Genomic DNA, 22,307 nt, shown 5'->3' on the forward strand with positions numbered 1-22,307 from the left:
CGGGTCGAGGCCGGGTCGTCGCCGCGCATTCTATTCTCTTGTTCCTCGGCATATCGGGATTCCATTAATATAAAAGTCGAACAACAACAACAAAAATTAAGATGCAAAAGAAGAAGAAAAAAGAAACAAACTAGACATTTTAATTTATCAGTTCTGACAAGAAAAACGAGCAAAGGATGTTTTAAATGTTCTTTTGGTTGCATTCGACGTTCACTTCCGGGTTCTTGTGCTTGGATAAAATTTACTGAAGTAAAACTGGTTTCGTCAATTTAAATCACGTTGTCATCGTAAATGTACCCTGTAGTGAAATACTTGAATGTCTCCTCTTGTTGGCTTTTTATTTAAACAACGATATTTGTAAATAAATTAAGGCAAAAACGTAATCGGCAGATTGGTTGATTTTGCTATCGACCTATGCGAATTGGCAGCCATTATTGAAAGTTTGTCTAACCTTGCATCACGTGTCACGGTGGGCGTGATTAACTCATCATACGGAGGGGTAAATTGCCATTGAAATGTTTTTATTTGATGACTATGAATGCATACGTGAATCATCATGGAGTGTCACCCAAGTACGTTTGCTTAAATGCCAATAAACCTAGTGCCGAGACCTCGACTAATTTACATCTAATTTGCAAAGTTATCAAATACTTAAAGTAGGCCTAATGATCTGAAAAATATCACATAGGCCTACTTTCATTGCACTGAAAATGTAAGATATTATATGATAAATACTATTATTACTCCAGCGGTAACTCGTAACAGGGAAAATATTTTTCATGTTTTCTCAGTGAGAAATATTCTGCATTGGTCTAACGAACAATAATGTTGGACGATTTGACACTTACAAACCAATGACCTTGTCGGTACTAAATATGACGTCATCACGATTTGGCAAAGACACAAAATGACGTCATGTTTAAAATGTTTGCGTTTACGGCTGTCTGTTTTGGGTGTTAAATTTATAACAAAATGTAATTTTAATGCAATTCGTTATAAGTTTTTTAGCAGAATAAAGAGAACTTTTGTTTTCGACAATTATCTATGAACGTGATTAAATTACAATGTTATAGCAATACATGTTCTCAGAACAGGTGCGTAAAGTGGTTTACATCATTTCTATACACGTACGTGCATATGTGTGGAAATAAAGTCTTTTAGAGAGTAAAAATAGCCGAGGTAATAAATAAAATCACAAACTCGGCACAGTTATTATCAAATTTATGACCCTCGTGAAATAATTTTCATTTGTCACTCGCTAAAGTTCGTTTATTATCCTCTATTTATTATACATCTGTATAATTTATTCCAATCAATTGGAATTCAGTTATAACACATGATCGAACAATAGTTGCCGATCTCGTACCCACAAATCTCAAAAAGGTGTTACTGGAGGTTCCATATTCTCATTACCATAATAAAGGGACGTCACTCTTGGGTTTTTTTCGTTTGTCCTTGATTTAACGCTGCCTGATCTACTGGGTTGCAATGCTGTGCCATGTAATTTATATTTGTTATAGTTCACCAATAAAACATTTTAACATATTTTCTTGTTGCCTTAATTATCTATCATAATTAGTAGTGGAATGTATTCCTCATTTTTCTTCATTACGTTGAATGAGATTAATATGACGTCATGCAATTCGAGTTGACGTCAAAGTTGATGCGTTGTCAAGATAAATAACACATTAAAAGTAACTGACATACAAATCTCAGCCAAGTGACACAGTGTGATATTTCAATTATTATTTTAAAACTAACAAATTAACTGAACGATGTATAATAAAGTTTACTATACAATTTTGTTTACAATATGGAATTTCATTGTAAGATTTTCACCACATAGTGAACTTGTACAATGCAATTCCATATTGTAAACAAGATTGTATAATAACCTTATAATATTACACTTTTCAACGTGATTTTAGTAATATAGTGTAGTAGAGTTGTGACATATAGTAGTAAAATAGTGCAAAATGTGATAATAATATGGCACCTTGCATGCAGTTAGGCCATCATGTGTAGAGTAAAACTTCATATAGGACCAACCTGGCAGTGGCCCCTATTGGCCAGGTGACGTCACAGTTCAAAATGGCCGCAAAATAGTATTTCTTACTCTGTTTGTATCACATTTAAAAGTGCATGCTATAGAATATTACAGGGTTCGTAAAAACCCAAGATTTCTGAATTGTAAAATTTATGTATTTAAATATCCTTATATTTCAGGAAACTGTTCAAAAGTCAGTATAAGTCCTTATAAAAACGTGTTTTGTTGTTTTTAAAAATTCCGTTTTTGATTGTGCTTGTCTTTCCTACAAAACAATATTTTGTCAGAAAACATTTTTTGCGGCGACATACGTATTAAAGTCGCATTCCTGCCAACCGGACGATCGTCTAGACATGCTGGTGAGCACGTGGCTTTGTTTATTTTAAATTCTACAGCCCGAAGTGGGTCACGTGTCTGCATTCGGGTAATTTCGGGGAATCTCGGCCGCCATTCAATACATCCAATGATAACAGGCTACAACAATCTGCAATCATCCTCATTCAGGTCAAGTGTGTTTATTCAGAGAAATTCGGACAATAGGCAGCGATGCCTGGACAGTTATTTTCAGGATGCGTGGCTTGTCCATGCTGATTATAAAGACTGGTTGAAGAAAGGTGGATCCCATTCTGAGGCTGGATGCCGTGTATGTCGCAGCGAATTTTCGGTCAAAAGCTTGAGTGTCTGCTGTGCCAAGTCATGCAAAAGAAAAAAACATCTAAAAGGTGGGTGTCATTTCTCTTCTACGGTATTAGCGATATTTTGGGAATCACAATCGCCCCGCTACCAAACCGATACTTCGTCAGATGAACTAGGGCACCTTTTTCCGAAGCTATCTTATCTACGACATATCTTAGCTATTTAAGACAAAGTTACGACAGGTCGTAGAGTTAAGATAAGATATATTTTATCGTAAAGTTCGGAACTCTCGTTAAAAGGAGATCAAAATGTATTTAACTTGATAATTATTATTTTAAAAGCAACAGACAAAATAACAGTAGTAAATAAGTGTTTTCCCAATCGCAAATATTGATAATATTACATTTTTGAGTTGAACCACTTTTATAACTTGATGACCTACTTAAAAACCGTATCAAACCAAAGCTTATGAAGTGTAGGTTTGAGATGACCCTCTTTTTTTTTTTACTTACATGCTTATTACGTACTTCTTTATTTTTCAGCTATGAGGTCTGTAGGCTCAACCTTGGCTGGAATTGGAGATTATTTGCATGCTGCCCATCCAGGGACAGCTTCTTCTAGACCTGGATGTGGTGGAAAACGGACTCTTACAGCAGAAATGTTCTGGGCAATGAAATGTGTTTATTCGCATTTTGTTTTGGGTTTTTTCATTCGTGCAAGGGAATTGCTGCTCTATTTCAGCAGATGTTACAAGGGCTGTCACGTTCTCCTGTGGAAGATGAATATTTTTTAACAAACTGGACTTATTTAAAAGGCAGCTTCCCCGTCTTGTCATACTTTCAATGAACGTTTGATCCTACAGAAGTTTTTGTTTGTTCAAAGATTTTCCTTTTTGAAGTGTGTGTAGCCAAGTAGATTAAAGGGACATTAACTTCATGACCAAACCACAGCCAAACACAATTCATAATAGACCATCCACACAAAATTAGTTTAGATGCCTGTTGGGATGTTTGAGAATTGTGTTGCGTTGGTTTTCTGGCCATGGGGTTAGTGTCCTTTTAAACAAGATAGGAAATCACAAATACAAGCTAGTACTAAAATAAATTTTGGACAATAGTGCAGCGTTCATGGGCTACAAAGAGAGAAACTGGTGTTCCACAGAAGTTGACATTTTAATTTAGGATGTGGGGAAGAAGTCCAACTTTCTTTTCTCTTCTTTTGGCTCATTAATTGACAGTGATTAGGCTACATTAGTCCCAGAATACCAAGTACTATATATATATATATATATATATATATATATATATATATATATATATATATATATATATATATATATATATATATATATATATATATATATATATATATCAATATTTTCTTCTTTTATTTTGATTATGAATATTTTAGACCAGTATTTAAAGTGCTCGCTTAATGTGTGTCCGGTCTGGGATCGATCCCCGTCTACGGGCCAATTGGGCTATTTTTAGTGGTGTAACAATACATCGAACATCGATATATTGCGATAGTCAGTGCATCGATGGTTAATTCAACTATCGATAACTATCCAAATTGTTTGCTCAACTATCGATAGTTTCAATACTATGCATAGTAAAATATGGTTTACGACCAACGCACCCCATGACGGTGCTCCAAAGAAGCGAAGGAAATTCCAAGAAGATTACACTGGGAACAGTAAATGGCAGATGCGAATTTTAAAATTATATTCAACTCAAAAGGGAAGGCTAAAATCTGGGAACATATATGATTTATGAAAGAAAACGATAATCCGGTAGATTATACGAAAGTAGCGTGCAGACTGTGCAGGTTTGTGCTAAAATATAGCAGTAATACGACTAATCTGACCGATAACGTGCAACGAAAGCATGCCGCACAATGGCGACAGCCAGCTGAATTATATAATGAAAGAAAATGATGATCATTCAGGAAGTGAAGCATGCAATGGTACACGATTAATCCAAAAGGTACCAGGATATACGCATCAGGAAACACCTGGTAATAGCAACATTTCTTGACCCACGGTTCAGGTTAGCACCATTGTTGTCTAATAATGATAGACTAGACGCATACCACGAGCTATTTGTACAAACAGTTACTTGTCCAAGTGACCATCAGAAGAAAATGTCAGTCAAAGAAGAAAAAACAGATGCAGAAACTCCACAACTACCAACTTTACCAGACGATCTTAGTGACCTACCCGCCATTCCTGCTAAGAAACGGAAGCAAGAAACTGTTCAAAGCCAGTCTTGTGCAATGTCAAGTCTATATTGTTTACATAACATCTGTAGAAAAACCAAAGTCTACTCAGGACATTTGTGAGATGGAAATTTCACAATACAAGAAACAACCACCATCACATCGATATATTGCGATAGTCAATGCCTCGATACCAATGCATCAATAGTTAATCCAATTATCGATAATTATTGCAATTGTTTGCTGAACTATCGATAGTTTTGATAGTATGCATAGTGAAATACGACCAACGCATAATTTCACTACCTAGTGACATTATTACAAATAACTAAGTACAAACACAGACACACATACAGAAGCAAACATACATACATACACTCACACAGACAAACACATACCTACCTACCAACATATTTTTTTTTTTTTTAACGACACTACTGGAAAACATTGATTAATTAATCATCGGCTATTGGATGTCAGACATTTGACAGCTCCGACACACAGTCATCAGAGGAAACCTGCCACATTTTCACAACGCAGCAAGGGATCATCCATATGAACCACCATCCAACAGACAGGATAGCACATAGCGATCACGTGATCTACGTCTCGAAATAGATCGCCGAGCTTTGTAATTGTTGCGACGGAGTGTCACGAAGCGTAGCTGAATGTTGGTGCTGTCGGGTTTCTTTCTGTAGTATGTGTATTAGTGATTAATATGTGGATTTTTTTTGTATCAGTTAACTCGAAAATGATCGATGTAAAGTTATTTGACGTCAAACATAGGATTGTTGTGGTATTAGAGCGGGAATCTTTGCCTACCGTTTGGTAGTCAGGAATTGCTAAAAATATACATAGGTTGGTCTCTGACTGTAATGAGAGCGTATCTATGTCCAAATGTCCGTCTAGCTCTCTTACAGTCAGAGTACTCGGGCTAGGTTTTGGCGTGTGTGTGACTTCAAGTGGTGCGACACAAGTATTCGTGAGATTTAACGTGTTTAAATTAAAATCTCCAAAAAATTGTATAGGAACATCAGACATGTTACGATGTCTAACGCTGACACTTGGAAGTTTGACAGTAGACGATTACTGTTTGATGTCTAAAAATAGAATCTCAAGGAAATTCCTCGGGGATTCCTTTGTTGACATAATTCATGAAGTAGTTCCGGCTATAAGCCAAAAATAGCGCTACTCTGAGATTCATGGTGCTATGAATGTCAGTTTTTATCATCACGTGATACGAATTTGACCAATCCAAGGGTTTATAACAAAGGCATTTTTAGAGATTGGAATTATATTGTTTTGTGTGTGTTGTTTTTCAGATTGCAAGAGCAAACACTAGACCTAACAGTGTATGACTCCATAGAAATCAAGCGTTCGCTTTTTGCAATATTCATTGACGAGTATGATAAGATATTCAAGTCCAAGGGCGAGGAATCACCTGTCATTGAATGGGTAAGGGTAATATATAGAGGATTCGTCACGAGTATATGGAAAATATCAACCGACTCTATGTTAATCGGTAGGCCTATTTGTCGAGGCTCTGCCGAGACACCAATTAACAAGACGAGATTGATATTTTACATATTAAAAACCACAGGTAGCGAATTCTATTTATCTTATAAAACTTCTAAAATAGCATTTTAATTAATTTGTTTTTTAGTAAATCAAGTACTAAAGTCGCCGCCATCGATAATATGACGTCATCACGATTAGCACAGATTAGTTTGACGTCACGCATTTTAAACAACTCTTTTGAAAACGTTACGATCAGGTACACGGGTCTTGTTGGCTTGTAAGCAAGTGACCCATCCACAGCAACACATTACCTAGAGACCTTGCAAATTTGCATACCATTATTAACCGGGTTAATAAAGTAAATTCTTACACACCCATTGGTGAGAACACCATTCGTTATTTTTGATAACACATATTTGTTTACACATGTACGTGTGTTAACAATTTCAAGACATACAACTGGAAGCTCTGAGAGGTCATGACCCAGTAACCAAAGCGATCGAAAGTGGAGTGACGTCACTTTACATTCTGACTCGGGGTGGAAATGAAATGGGGTGACGTCACTTTACAGTCCATACGCCATGACCCAGTTAGGCTACGTTCTGTAACAACATAATTTAGTTCATTATATTGTTTACATTTTAATTTTTTCGAGGTATGTAAGATACCATTTATCTTACAACTCGTTGTAAGATAAATGGTATCAAACGGAAACTCATGTATTATTCTCTATTTATCACATGGGTTTATGACATAGATATCATGGGTAAGTTATAGGAGATATATATATATATATATATATATATATATATATATATATATATATATATATATATATTTATTTATTATTGTAATAGTTTACAACACTAAGAATGTCACATTGAAAACACTAACATAAGTGTGGAAAGCACAATGCACCGTTTCTTCAATTCTTAATAGAGTGGCTTTCAAACATTATTATTTATCATGTCACTAGGAAATGGAGTTGTACGCATATCGGATGTTTGCACAATTTTGATGTAGGTCGTTTTCTCATTTTTAAAACATCTATTTACAGTAATAATTTTTGAACTGCATAAATAAATATAACAATTACACTTCCTGTAACGTCAAATTACCTTTTATTTTTGTATTCTTCATTATTCGCTCCCATTCGAAAATAGCTAGAATTTTGAATTAAACATTTTAAAACAAAAAAGAGCAAGTAGCTTCCTGCAAAGAATGGTTACATCGTAACAGCGTCTGACGTCACAGTCACTAGCAGCCAGTGATGTAGATCTTCTTCAGGCATGGGCGTACGACGGGGGGGGGGGGGGGGGGGGGGGGTTAGGGTTACTGACCCCCATGACGTTGACATCGCCAGAGACGTTATGTGCGATTCACTGTTGGCGGCTGACAGTGCCAGTCAGATGGGCCAGTGGTTGGTCTCACTGGTGGTATCAGTTTCATTTTTGTGGGATCTCGCATAATAAAATAAACCATGATCATTTCCGAGATTGCGTTTTTATTGCCACCTAGTATATATATATATATATATATATCAAGTTACTACGTTTTGATATCGTAGTTATTTGGCTCGGTTCGATAACGGTGTAACAGGCTCGCTGAAGCTCGCCTGTTACATCGTTATCTAAACCTCGTCAAATAACCACCATATCAAAACGTAGTAACCTGATTTTCTATACATACAATATGTACAAAGCACATACAGGGTACTTTTTTTTAAAGATTTGATTGGCGATATTTTTAGTCAGATGAAAATGTATTAGTAACTACTGTTTAGTGTTGTTTAATTGTGTAGCGATCTCTGAAACTTGCATAGCAGATCACGACCCGAAGACTCGTATGTCTTATTTTTAAATGTCCACAGTCATCGCTAATTGTCACTAGATGCCAAATGCTCGCTCGTTGTAATCACGCACAAAATGAAGTGCGCTTTATTAGCAACCCATTAGAATCGAACATGTGTTTTGGTCTTGATGACAATTATTGTATGCATTAGTCTTGATAAGAATGATTGTAAGCATCGTACATTAGTCTCGGTAATTAATAACGTTAACACACTCCCCTGTTCTTTTGTTGATAAAGATATATAGTACACAACACATTCATAAGAAGAATTAAAAGAGGTTGAAATATTAGAATCAAATGTAGTTAATGAAATAGTTTATCAAAAAGTTATATTCTGTATTACAGTATCACGTAACACCACCTAACATTTTACATCACTTGATGCCCTGTTTTCAGTCTCCAGACGTTTTTCACTTTATGCACTTCTGTTAGTTAAACAGTCCGAAATCTGATGACAGGTGTCAGTCCAAACAACTCAAGCAATTTCCTTTCGCTGTAACATTTGCTTTATACTAGCAGTATCTATTCGTAAACGTTTTTCACTGACAACTTTAGTCGAATGAATGTTTTCACACAGACACTTATCCGACTTTTTTACAATAAAGGGCACCATTCAATTCCACATGGGCCACAAATAAAGTTTAATTGTGGTACTCAAAGCTTATACTTTTCTGATGTATAATATTTAAAGATTGAAAGTCAAAACTTTTGTTCAGCAAAAATCACTGACAAAAAAGTTACGGGTCTGTTTCATCTGTCAACAAAGGGTGGTTACTGACACTAGCTACATTGTTACTATAACAGAATGACAAAATAAAAAAAACCCCACAAACTAAATGAATGTTTATTTACTTTTTAAATGTATTCCAACAAATTAATGGTGTAATTATAATCATTGTAAAACTTAAATATTTTATCATTGCCATAAACTTACTGTTACAGTATGTCATCACTCATTCTAAGATAACTTGCAATTCCATGGTTGGCAATTCGAACAAAGTTAAATGTCACAAACATGATTTATTTCCATTTTCTTACGTTGGACTATACCCAGGGAAAAATATTGTGAAATATTTTCACGATGAACATTGTATTTATTGAACAATAAACTGCCAAAATATGTCATGTTCAAACGAATGGTATTTTACGTAGCACACTACCTACATAGTAATGCTTGAACACGGACCATAACGTTCCATACTGAATGGGTTTTTTTTCAATTATATTGGTGTTTATAATTTAACAATACATTCCGAATGAGAAATAATTGTAAATATCAGGAAAATGTGTCAAAATTAGTAATTTACATATGCTCATTATAAATTGGTTCTGAAATGTATGAAAGGCAATCATTGCAATTCACGTACTGCGCGTCTGTGATATACAAATTATATAAAAGTGTGTCCTAATATTACTACCTATACAATCTTTGAGTTTTCATTTGAAAATGGTGAGTAATGTGTAGCATAACTGGTGTACATGAGATACAATGTGTATCACGTAAACTACAATATGATTTAAAATATCCAGTAGGCCTACGTTTCCTATAAACGTGTCCGCTTAACTAATATGTATGTAGCTAAACAAGTTCGTCAGGAACTCCAACATGAAAATCGTTTGTTAAACTACCTAATGGGTAGATATTTAACACAAACTTATAAATAAAAGAAGCAATTATGTCACGTAAAATACAGCTAAGATAGTCATTGAACGAGTGTGTCATAGATAGTGTTGTCTATAGCAATCACTTTACCGATATAGGGCATACTGTCGTTACTACATCGGTTTTGTCGTCTCTTTCTTATCATATGAACACTCCATTTACAAGTACTGCTACCCGAATAATTAAACCCGTTGGCCGAAAAGCAATTTCCGCAACAACATGTTGTTTCTCGAGAAATTATTTTGTGATCCGTTACACCCACTACATTATGAATTTTCATGGTGCCTTTCACAACCAGTATATCACTTTGGCACGATTCGACTGCTAAACGTGCTGCCTCATACTCATCTCGTTCTACAAACAAGTATTTGACATTACTGTCCATTTCATTTCCCCAGTTGTACAAATCTCTGCCACACTGTATGACTGCTCTGCAAGATTTCACAGCATTATCTGCCATTCTCTTGACAACTCCAACTCCGTCACAGGCACCTTTGCCATGACCTGCCTCGAAAAACTGCCAGCTTGCTTTAACATTATATAGATCAGGATGTCATGCAATCAGATCATACTGGGAAGTTGGTGAATCGGTGAAGTAATGAATGAACTGAACATCAGGCACTAATGATTTCACCTCACTTACAACTTTATCAACAATTGCCTGTACCATACTAGCATTGTGATGCAGAACTTCTGATACTGTTACAAGACTTTGGTGTGCAACACTTTCTGAACCACCATTGTAGCAAGCTACTATCGGGTGTAAGGTTACCATATCCGGATTCCAGTACGCACTTTGAATTTCCTGCATCTCCTTGATTCCGTAATTTTCTGCGAAGTCCATTTGTACGCACACATTATTTTGCTTCATACTGAATCTTTACTCTTCGTGCATGTACGATGAACTCTGTGTGCTCCTTTCTTACGTCACTTGTAGAAACTGTTTTGTCATTCTTGCAGTCAACTAGTTTCGTCCTTCTTTCCATCATCACCAGTAACTCGTTTCCACTACCTGAATTCTATTTCTTCCTGCTCTATATTATATTATATTATATTATATTATATTATATTATTATATTGCAATCCTTGTCCGTCTTCTATGCAGATTTATCGGGGCTTGTTTCACTATTCACACCTAGGTTCTTCAAACACTGCAACTTTAGCGCGCAGTTCTGGTGCCATGTGCATAAGCATGTTACTCTGGCCGTAAAATTTACTAGCGAAATGTGTTTTGGTCTGAGGCGACAAAACGTAGCGCGGCACAATTTCAGTCCTTGATTTTCAGCCATAAACTTCAGGTTCTGATTATGCAGATAATAAATCAGGACAAATTTCTGCAACTTTTGTTTATCTTCACCTTTTACAGCATCTGCCTTTCCAGGTAGCTGTCTTGAATTGTCTTCCCGTTCCATGAACACCTTTACATCCTCACGCAGTTTCTGGTAGACACCCTCAACTTTCCTTCTTTTCTCCAAGTCAGTTCGCTTTTCAATATTATCTGCGGATCTAAGATGTAGTTTGGTGACAGCACTTAATGATTTTGTCATAGCATTTTTTTCTAATTATCTTCCCAGATATCACCTTCTTTATAAAGGCCGTTTTGCCTGGATTTGTTTTAACTGATTCCTTAATTTCCGCAGTCAGACAGTTCTTCAACTGTCGTCTTATAGTTTGGTGTTCTCTGGGCGATATTAATTCCTGATGCTCTCAGTGACACATCTGCCTTAGCGCGTGGCGACTGTGATTGAGTTAAACCATTTTTAACTTTGTTCTTAAGTCGATATACTTGTTTTCGCAGTGATTTCGCCTTCTTTTGACAAACCATATTAACTGTCTCTAGACGTTTAATTTTCCGCTTTTGCTTTGATACAGTCCTGCTAATTAATTTTCTTGCAGAAGTTGGGAACTTTACAACTAGGCTTTTTGGAGTCATTTCTCTATTACTGGTCGTTGGTTGTGGACTGATACTGTTGCATGGTTTAGGACTAATACTGGTGCTAGAAATTTAATTAGAGGTTATAACTTGAGGTACTTGTATGTCCTTCTAGCCTCCATTTGATACAATGTAGCCCTGTGTTTTTTTTAACTTATTTTCGTACTTTTTGTCGTCAGCTGTTTGCTTCAGTTAGTGATAGATCACATGCGCTAGTGTAATACTTTATAGTACGTCAACTTTCTGCTTCTAGCCAGTTACTATTCTTGTCAGCTTTGTTTCTCTATATTCGCGTTGGCGCTGTGCATGAGGATTGGCCATGGCGTCTGAAAAATCCATGAAATAAGTACATTATTCATAAGAATCATAAAAACATATTCCGCATTATGCATTAATCAACATAAATCAATACATCGCCTATTTACAAGCAGACAAAATACAATGCACTAAAATGTCCCTTTTCCGTATGCGCTTACACAGTAGGAACGAGACTTAAATTCAAAACCCTTTTAGGTAACCGTGCAACAAATGTTATATACAAATCACATGATTTAAACCGCAAAAGTGTGGTTAAATCATTTTGAAGCTCATATAAAACACACCGGATCGACATGTATTTTACGTGACTCCGTACGAACTTAAAAAATTATCTATGTCAAAGTGGTTATTTATGGACTATAGCTCATCTGGGCATTAATATAATTTGAATACTTGAAACATTATATACAAATATGCATAAAATGTATATATGAAAGCGACAGGTTAAAATGTCTGACGCCATATAACCGTAAATAAAATGTGTTGAGTGCGTCGTTAAATAAGAAAAAAGAGAAAAAGAGATCATTGGTAATGAGGAGTGCAGGAGTGAGCAATGCCATGAAGCAATCATATGTAATATGGACACCAAATATAATACATGAAACTTAACACAGATTCCGTGATACATTATGAACAGTCAACAGCACCCCTTGGTGGACAACAAAAATGCCCCCCCCCCCCCCCCCCCCCCCCCCCCCCCCCCCCCCCCCCCCCCGCCACCCCCCCCCCCCCCCCCCCCCCCCCCCCCCCCCCCCCCCCCCCCCCCCCCCCCCACCCCCCCCCCCCCCCCCCCCCCCCCCCCCCCCCCCCCCCCCGCCCCCAACCCCCCCCCCCCCCCCCACCCCCCCCACCCCCCCCCCTCCCCCCCCCCCCCCCCCCCCCCCCCCATGAAGATAGTTTCTTATGAATAATTGTATAAGTTTGCAATCATATCGGCATTCAAATGTCTCTTTTTCAGTATTAAACTTACATTAAATCTAATATATGAATACAAGAGCAAATTTGGTGGGAATGTTAATTAGTTGTGTATTGATTTAGAATTTTCGTACCACCAGCTAAGCACTGGTAATATAGGCATTAAGAATAAGTTACCCTGGGAGAAAAAAAAATAACCCTCTTATTCACGTTTGAATGTAATTAAGCATAATAATCAGGCAGCTTTGTTCCACATTGAGAATAATGTGGGCAATTCTGATAAAAACACCATTGTTTTCCATGTGCTGCCCATTGACTTAGTTTTCAATTTTTAATAGTTCATCAAGATCTATTATGGCAGCCATATTATGAAGTAAAACCTAGTAGTACCAATGAAGCATCAGTACCACCTAGTCTCGCACTTTTGTTGACTAAACGTACATATTTGGGGTCAAGGGATGCAATTATCCTCTGCCTAAACCTCTTTTGGATATAGGCATGTTAATAAAGTAACAGTAATTATGTTATTCAAATAATTAGAAAATGAGTTTTTATAAACAGGGAGACAAGATGTTAAGGGGGAAAGCTGCAAAATGTATTATGAGTCTTACCAGCTTTTAGCTTTGGTAACATCATGTTCAAAACCAGGAAAATCTTCCTTGGGATATAGAGTAGTGCATGTAGTCACGACAGAGATTAACCCGATTAATAATTTCAATACATAGTGGCATATATCATTTCAGATACATTGCTGATTTCATATATCATGTGTGCTGCACATGTATGACGTTTCTGTGGAACATTTTACTCCTCACAGATATACAGTTTAGTACATTTCTAATGTGCCGTTTTGCATGCTCGTCTAGTGTTACATTAACCCACTCATGCATCCACACTGCAGGCTTAAGATGCCACAAGTTCAGTATACAGAACTAGATTTCATTATTAGAAATCCATCACCACCTTTCTGGAGTGGGTGCATTATGTTCACTTCTCGGCTGGTAGACCATATTCCAGCTTGGTATGAAACGCATGATGATTAAGGCAACCTGGGTGGGTGGAAGACTTTCCATTGTCTTCCCCTTCTGGTAGTAGAACACATTCTTTGCTTCGACAACATGTTCCAAGTTGCTCGTCTTACAATTCAAGCTAACTGCATCTATATTGGTGTAAAGGTTGAACACAATGCAGATAAAGGTATGGGTCACATAAGGGTAGCGGTTTCTTGCAACCCAGGCTGTTCTTTTACAGAAAAAAAAGCAGTAATACATCCGTTGAAACTATGGAAGGCAGGCACTGAAGGCAACCCAGATACTCACATTTTAATCCAAAGTAATCAAATGGTGGAGCCTGCTACTTAAGATGACGAGCACACCTGTGTCAATAGTGCACACCATACTGTTGGCACAACCGTTCAAAATAGCGTCCTGCACATGAATTAAAAGTCTATAGTAGTGTCGGAAATAGAATGAAACTGATTTTCGTCGATTATTTCTTTCATATTAAACTGACAGGTAAATATTTTGTAAATATCTATTTAATGATACTCTGTCGAATTTAGAATTTACTTATTTGGGCTCTCATTGATGTACAAGTTGGTGTTTACTCTTGAAATTAAAAGAAAGATGTCAGTAAACAGGTGATTTGTGCTCTTTATTGGAACACACTATACAAAATTTGTCAATTTCATTGCTATTGCAATATGTGAGGGACCAGAGTGACTCTGGTGACGGTTTACCTCTATCCCTCTCCAAAATAAGACATTTCTAAGTAACGTCGGAGCAAAACTGTTGAGTATGTGATCTATTATACCAGTATTAAAGGAGCTATGTATTAAAGGTCCTATCTCGTTGCGTATGTGATCTATTATACCAGTATTAAAGGTGCTATGTATTAAATGTCCTATCTCCGAGTTGCATAATGACAGCTATTGCAAATAAAAAAAATTAATTAAATTTTGCTTTAAAATTTAAAGACTACACCTTCAACTATATGCCCATAAATGATTCTAACAAAATAATGTTATCTACTAGTAGAAAATACATTTTTATTGCAGAATCTTTATCACAAACAGATGCTCACATATAACTACGATATAGCACCTTTAAGCGGTTGCAAGATTGTGTAAATTTCTAATGTACTTATATTGAATTTATATTAACTAAATATGATGATCATAATTAATAATTTATGCTGCAATTCAAAATACTCGGTTAACTTGCAGTTTTAAATTAAAAGTTTGTTTAAGGGTAAATGAAACTGACACATGTTGATCAAAATGTGTTATAGTCTGTTCCAATAATGTGCAAAAATCACCTGTTTACGGACATCTTTCTTTTAATTTCAAGAGTAAACACCACCTTGTACATCAATGAGAGCCCAAATAAGTAAATGCTAAATTAAGTAGAGTATCATTAAATAGATATTTACAAAATATTTACCTGTCAGTTTAATGTCCCAAACTTGACCTCCGGTCACTTATAATTCTGCGAAGGCTTGAAAAACCTCGTTCAACCACTACAGTTGACAAGGGTAAGCAGAGTAATACTTCAATCAGTTTGCGAAAATTCAGAAATCGTTTTCTACTTGATCTGTAAACCATTGGTCATTGACTTTAAGTGATTTATTTGGGAACCATAAAATGATTTGAGGTCTTTACATTCATTGACACAGCAGCTTCAGCATTCTGATGTGGGACGCTGACGTGTTCTATGAGAGATTCAACATCATTGCAGAAATTTTCAGACGGCCAGGTTTTTATGTCTAGGAATTTACACTTTGTTAAGACGTGAGATTCTCTCTCCAGAGCATGAAATCCATGCTGTCCATAAGCTTTCACGTCTTGAACAATTTCCCCCCTGTACAATGTCTCAATACGTTTAAAGTGTTTTTAACAAACGTTACACGTGGCATGCGTTACCTTTTGATCGGTGCTGTCAAAAACGAACTGATACGTTTCATTTATTTCTTTACACCAGTAATTTAAAACTGGTTTGTTTTTTGTTTTTTCAGTTCTTAATGGTTCCATTTTTTCTTTACAGTCAGTTTTTGTTTAGGTGTCTTACCAGCTTACTTTTCAAAGATGGCTTATTCGTAAACAGTGCATTGGATACTTTGGCGATGCATTTTGCGCATTGGTTCAATGTTGGTATGAATATTACTAAAGCACATTTCCACAACCGACAAAACGATGTATTGATCGAAAAGAGCAAGTAACTCAAGATTAGGAACATAATATTAGCGAACTACCTTAGAAATCTTTGATATATTACTAAATTTGACACACTAAATTACTGTCTATTGTTATTATGTAAGAACTGAACTAACATGTTCCTTTCGGTTATCTTCGTTGGCAATTAATATTGGTTCATAGAAATGGGCCAACCACCGCTTGGCTCCAGGCCAGACCAGTCTCGATAACCCAATGTTTCTAACATGTACAGATTTGAATGTATGCTACATTTTTCAAGTCAGTTTAAACTGAAATTTGATAACCAGACTGATTATTCAATTTAATAAATTTTTGAAAATATTTCACGCGAATCAAAATGATTTCAGATGTTTTATGCTTGCGCGAATCGGATTCGGAGATTTGCGCGAATTTTTAACCCTGGTTATGGACACTACAGATAATCTTTACTGAATGTAAAGCACCCCTAGTAGTATGTTATTGGTTGAATTATATCTTCAATGTTATGTCTCACTGTGAACTTAATTGGTTATGCAAGTTAAAAATTAGCTAAACACTCCAACGCAATTCGGAAATATTTTCAGCATGAGGAATGTCCTGCTAATCATAATTTTATTATTTTTATCGGTGAATGCTGGATGAAATAAAAATGTCCAATTCAGCTATATTATTTACGTTTGTTCTAATTTTAACACGTTGTAGCCTTACAAAATAAAATACACGATAATTTAAGTACATATTTTGGTATTCTGTTTATAAAGTATCTAAATTTAAAATGATGCTTTTTGAAAGGTTACGGACACTACAGTTACAAACACTACAAATGCACATTCAGTTTGTATTATTTTCAAATCCTTGAGCTACTTCACATTCCTATTACTTTGCAGAGTTTCTCCGTACATCTGACTTGTAAATCTTAATTGGATGTAGACTTCTATTGATCAAGTAAAACATTATTAGATGGTTACGTACACTACAGATTGTGACAAACCTACAAGTTGCCTTAATTTTGTGAAATGTTTTTAACATTAAAAATATTGCACTTTTTATTCTTAAATCATGAATAGTAATTATTTGTGAAAACATCCAGTACACCATGACTTAAATTCACTTAATTTTTTAAAACCTAAATGTCTATATAGCATGAGGTGTATAGACTGTCTTTGAAAAAAAGCATAATGAACTAGTACATTTACATAAATTGCAATAACTTTTGAACATGATGACCAATTTTTATCAAATAACTATCATTTTAAAGAGAATTGAATTATCTGCAAACCAATGTCATTTTAACATAACACATGTTCGATACATTTTTACAAGAAAGGGATGATGTCAGTGATAATTAAAATGGAACCCTAATTTGACCCATTAATTGACTGGATGTGCAACTTGTATTGAAATCAGATACCTGAAATACCCCGCACAGTTAGGTGTGACCCATACGCCTCAACAGAAACCAAACAGTGATGTGTTGGGCCACATTATTTCATTGTAGGATAGCATACCATATTGAATCATGAATTGGTCCCTTTATTGTAAAAAAAGCCAATTGTCAATGAAACAGTCAATAGGAATTATATTGTTTTTAGTGTTTGTCAAACAAAATTTCACTGATAAGATGTCCCAAATAAAAGGTAGCATCAAGTCTATCTACTATGCAAGTGTTTCAGTAGCTAAGGTGTGTCTTGCAACTCTATGGATCTTGTTCACGTTTCAGAAAAGAGGAAAACACTCATTGTTTGGTCCAATCGAGAAAACTAAAAAACATGTTTTTAATAATAATGATAAAAAAAAACCTTGAACTGGAAACATAATTTAAATTAGCATATGATGCATTACATAACATTCTTAGCCTCAGATCACTATAAATATTCCCTATATTTGGAAATTTAATAAAACAACTTTTGGACTTAATTTGTTTTACAACCTTATTTCCTTTTAAGATGTCTTCAACTTTAGTATCTTGAACCCCATACTAAGTTCTAATCTATGAAAACACATATCTGGCCTAATATGGCTACTAACCCAACTGATTTGTCCAATAGTACTACGTAACTGAGTTATCTCCTCTTTGTTCAGTGGTTTAAATTTATGTGATGCTCTAACGACACTCACTGAAATAGTTGATAAACTATATACATATGAACACTGATCATTAATAATGCAGTCAGGTTTTAAAAAAATTATTTCAAGTCGTATATATTTAAAAGTACCCTTTGTTTGTTTACCAATTTGAAATATTGTCTGAAATCTGCGACTCACTACTTTTGCAAAATACTCTGTCCCTGACCAAATAAAATCATCAACATGCATAAGAAACAGACCTGCAAGAGATTTGTTATAAAACCAACAAAACAACGCTGCATCAAATGTTGACTGTTTGCAATCAAGTTTTTAAAGTCCATTCAACACACTAAAATACCAAGTTATTGATGTGTCATTTAAACTATATATACATTCCTTGAGCTTCCACAGTTTACCATCAGAATCGGCTTCTGCCGGAATTTTTACACAAGTATTTCTGTCAGTCGCATGACCTTGTACAAATGCAGCTTAAATATCAATAGTTTTACATTCCCACAAGAATAATGATGACACTGCTAATATATTTTGTACAGTTTCTTTCAATGCAGTAGGGGACATTTTGCACCGTTTCTTCTTCAAAACCACAAACCAATAAATCTAGCTTTTGCTTCATTATTCTCATTGACAATTTTTTTTCGTAATTACCCAATGGGTTGACATACATGTCACTGACTTCATGATACACATGAAATGTTTGACAGTTGTCAAGTTCATACATTTTAGCACATTTCATTACATGTTCACCATGACAAGAAGATGGAATAAAAAACACATTAACATTTTGTTCATTATTATATGCATCATTTGACTTATTTGCACTAATTAATTTCATCAATTTTCCACTTTTTAACACCAGTTTCAAAGTTAAGCCCTTTTACAACTGAATCACCTTGATCATGGACATTGAAATTAGAACGATTTCTTCCAGTCGTTTTGCCACCCCTACTTATAAGCTCAATTTGTATCCATGTATCGCTTCCCACAGGTAAGTATCTAATTTTACTGTTTACCTTAATTAGGCAATGGTTTCAGTTTCTTTACATTTGTCTCACAAGAAGTACCAGAAGGTTCACTGTGTTGTTCATTCAGCTGTGTGGTCGTCGTCTCTAAAAGGCACATGTATCTTATCTGCATTACTGTCATTTTCACCGGTCTCGGTGGCGTCGTGGTAGGCCATCGATCTACAGGCTGGTAGGTACTGGGTTCGGATCCCAGTCGATGCATGGGAATTTTAATCCAGATACCGACTCCAAACTCTGAGTGAGTGCTCCACAAGGCTCAATGTGTAGGTGTAAACCACTTGCATCGACCAGTGATCCATAACTGGTTCAACAAAGGCCATGGTTTGTGCTACCCTGCCTGTGGGAAGCGCAAATAAAAGATCCCTTGCTACTAATTGAAAAGAGTTGCCCATGTAGTGGCGACAGCGGGTTTCCTCTCAAAATTTGTGTGGTCCTTGACCATATGTCTGACGCCATATAATCGTAAATAAAATGTGTTGAGTGCGTCGTTAAATAAAACATTTCTTTCTTCAGGGTTCGCACGCATCCTGGAAAACCCTGGAAAGTGGTTAATTTTTTTTTTTACCCTGGAAAGTCCTTAAATGTCCTGGAAAAGTCAGTTTACCTCCTGGAAAGTCCTGGAAATTCGAAATTTTGTTTCTAATTTTTTTTTAGTGATGTTACAAATACATAAATAATCGCGTTTGACTTAGGTACCTCTCCCCCAAAAGAAAGAAAGAAAACCCCCCACAAAAACAATACCTAAACGCATCGATGATTATAATGAGGTCGACTGCCATTGGTCAGTTATTGAGCAGGAAATACTGTGTTGGTTTATTTGGTCTATAGATAGGAGTAGTGGTGCTCGTTAGAGCACGAGTAGATAATCTTAATTGAGATGGCGACACAATTCTTCATGCATGGAATCCGGATAAAAAATATATACCAGTATGACATTAAAAAAAAGAAAAACGGGTAGATGTGTAAATCACTTCTGCGAAAATGCCTAACGGAAAGTGTTCGTTTAACGACAGGTGGCTAAAAAATGTTATTTTTAGAAAAACAAGCACGCGTCTGACGTCATATAAGTTGACTACTGGCATGTAAATAATTTTATGGACCTGTTAAATCCCGACAAATTCGAGTAACTGAATAAATCCATTTAGCTCGTAAACGTTAATTAAACAGTGTATAATTAAGTAGGAATTAACACCTCACAAAGTGAGCTATCGCTTTAACAATGGCCCACCGCTTGGGTCTGAATCCTGTGCGGCGAGTCGTGACCATGATTAATCATTTGACCGGAAAGAAGCCCATATCTTTAAATAAACCCCATCGATGTAATGTGAGATTAAGAATGAGTTTAACACCATAGAGATTTGCAAAGGTCTCCTTTCAACAATCGTAACAGTGTATAACATTGTTACACTTGTTTCTTTTGGTGGTGTCGCCTATGTTTATTCGATCTACTTGAGCCAAGCCAAAACAAAGAAGATGTATATTTCAGAAGGCGCACGTGCAACACGCTTTGATTTAGCAGCTGAGCTTTAGCTGCAAGGATTTAATTGACAACTAATTTACATAAGGAGGCGTGGACAAAACCGGTTTAGATCACACCAGTAATTATAAACGTTCTGAGCTGTTTCATACTTGTTTCTGTGTATATATATATATATATATATATATATACATATAAATTTTTAAAAAATAATTTTTATATATATATATAAATGTGTGTGTATATATATGTATTCTATTTGAGTATTAGATACATGTTTATATCACTGTTTTGTACAATGTACAACAAATGTAGTTAATAAAATATTTTATTTCAACAGTTTTAGTTTACAACTTTACCATCCAAAAGTTATATGATATCCAGAGTGGGGTGTGACTACTGTAGACCGTGTGTAACAAGTATTGTATGTTGGAGACATAGCAGCCACTGACTAAACAATCTGCTATGGTGTCGTTAAACAAAAACTTCTTTCCAAGTCATATATTCAGACCCCTGGAAAAAGGTAAAATAGTCCTGGAAAATGAACGAAAATAGCCCTTAAAAGTCCTGGAAAATGAAACCATTTGAAGTGTATGAACCCTGTTCTTTCTTTCTTTCTTTACTGTCATTTTCAATATCTGTATGATCAGCTGAGTCAATAACAGACTGATCACTAACGACTGATTGTTCAGTATATTTCAGTTGAAGGAATTCGTCTCCAGTTTTTACAAGCCTACAGGAATGAACTCTCACATATATACTTCTATGTCTAACAAACACAACTTTGCCATCTTGGCCAAGAACAACACCATGAATATCCTGTGTTTAGTACACTTTACTTTATGAAATGTTTGGTAAGCAACATCTAACGATCTAATCTGGTGTCAAATAGCCCTTCGCACCTGTTCGGACTTTTCTGCCTGTATGAAAGCCTTTCTTCCTGCATGTAGTGCATTGAGATGTTTCGCAAACACTTCACTAACAGTAGTTATTTCTAGTGATGGTGTCTTATCAACACAACTGACGTCACACGCATAGCTACATTAAAAAATTGCTCATTTGACCTCTAGGTCATCGTACCATGTGGCAGAAATAATAGCTTTCCCCGTAATTTTTGTGGTCTTCAGGATAAAAATAATAACAAGTTACTGTTTACAGTTGATGTACATATTATATACGTTTTGGGGTTTCCGATCTGATCCTCCTTTTTAGGGTTGTTTATTAACTAGGGAAACTTTGATAACAATCCGTTCTAATACCCTAGGCTCCCACCATCCTACAGGTGTGTTAAAGTATCCAGTGTTTTTTTTAAATAGAAAGGGGAAAATTTCTCTCTTATTTTCTATTTCTTACGACAATAGACACCCCACCCACAGGCTTAGAATATTTTGGAGACAGCGGTCTAATTACTCTACATTATGGCGACTCAAGA

At 35.8% G+C, this 22,307-nt stretch overlaps 1 protein-coding gene across 1 annotated transcript in view; it reads left to right on the plus strand.

Annotated features, from left to right (window-relative positions):
* LOC121370874 overlaps positions 1-22,307 on the plus strand; it is a 172,713-nt gene that overhangs the window by 96,613 nt on the left and 53,793 nt on the right. Inside the window, exon 23 of the mRNA XM_041496388.1 lies at positions 6,223-6,355. Coding sequence (XP_041352322.1) covers positions 6,223-6,355 — 133 coding nt within the window. The remainder of the gene's footprint in view (positions 1-6,222; positions 6,356-22,307) is intronic.

This window comes from Gigantopelta aegis, chromosome 4 (genome assembly GCF_016097555.1).
Source record: "Gigantopelta aegis isolate Gae_Host chromosome 4, Gae_host_genome, whole genome shotgun sequence".
NCBI lineage: Eukaryota > Metazoa > Mollusca > Gastropoda > Neomphalida > Peltospiridae > Gigantopelta > Gigantopelta aegis.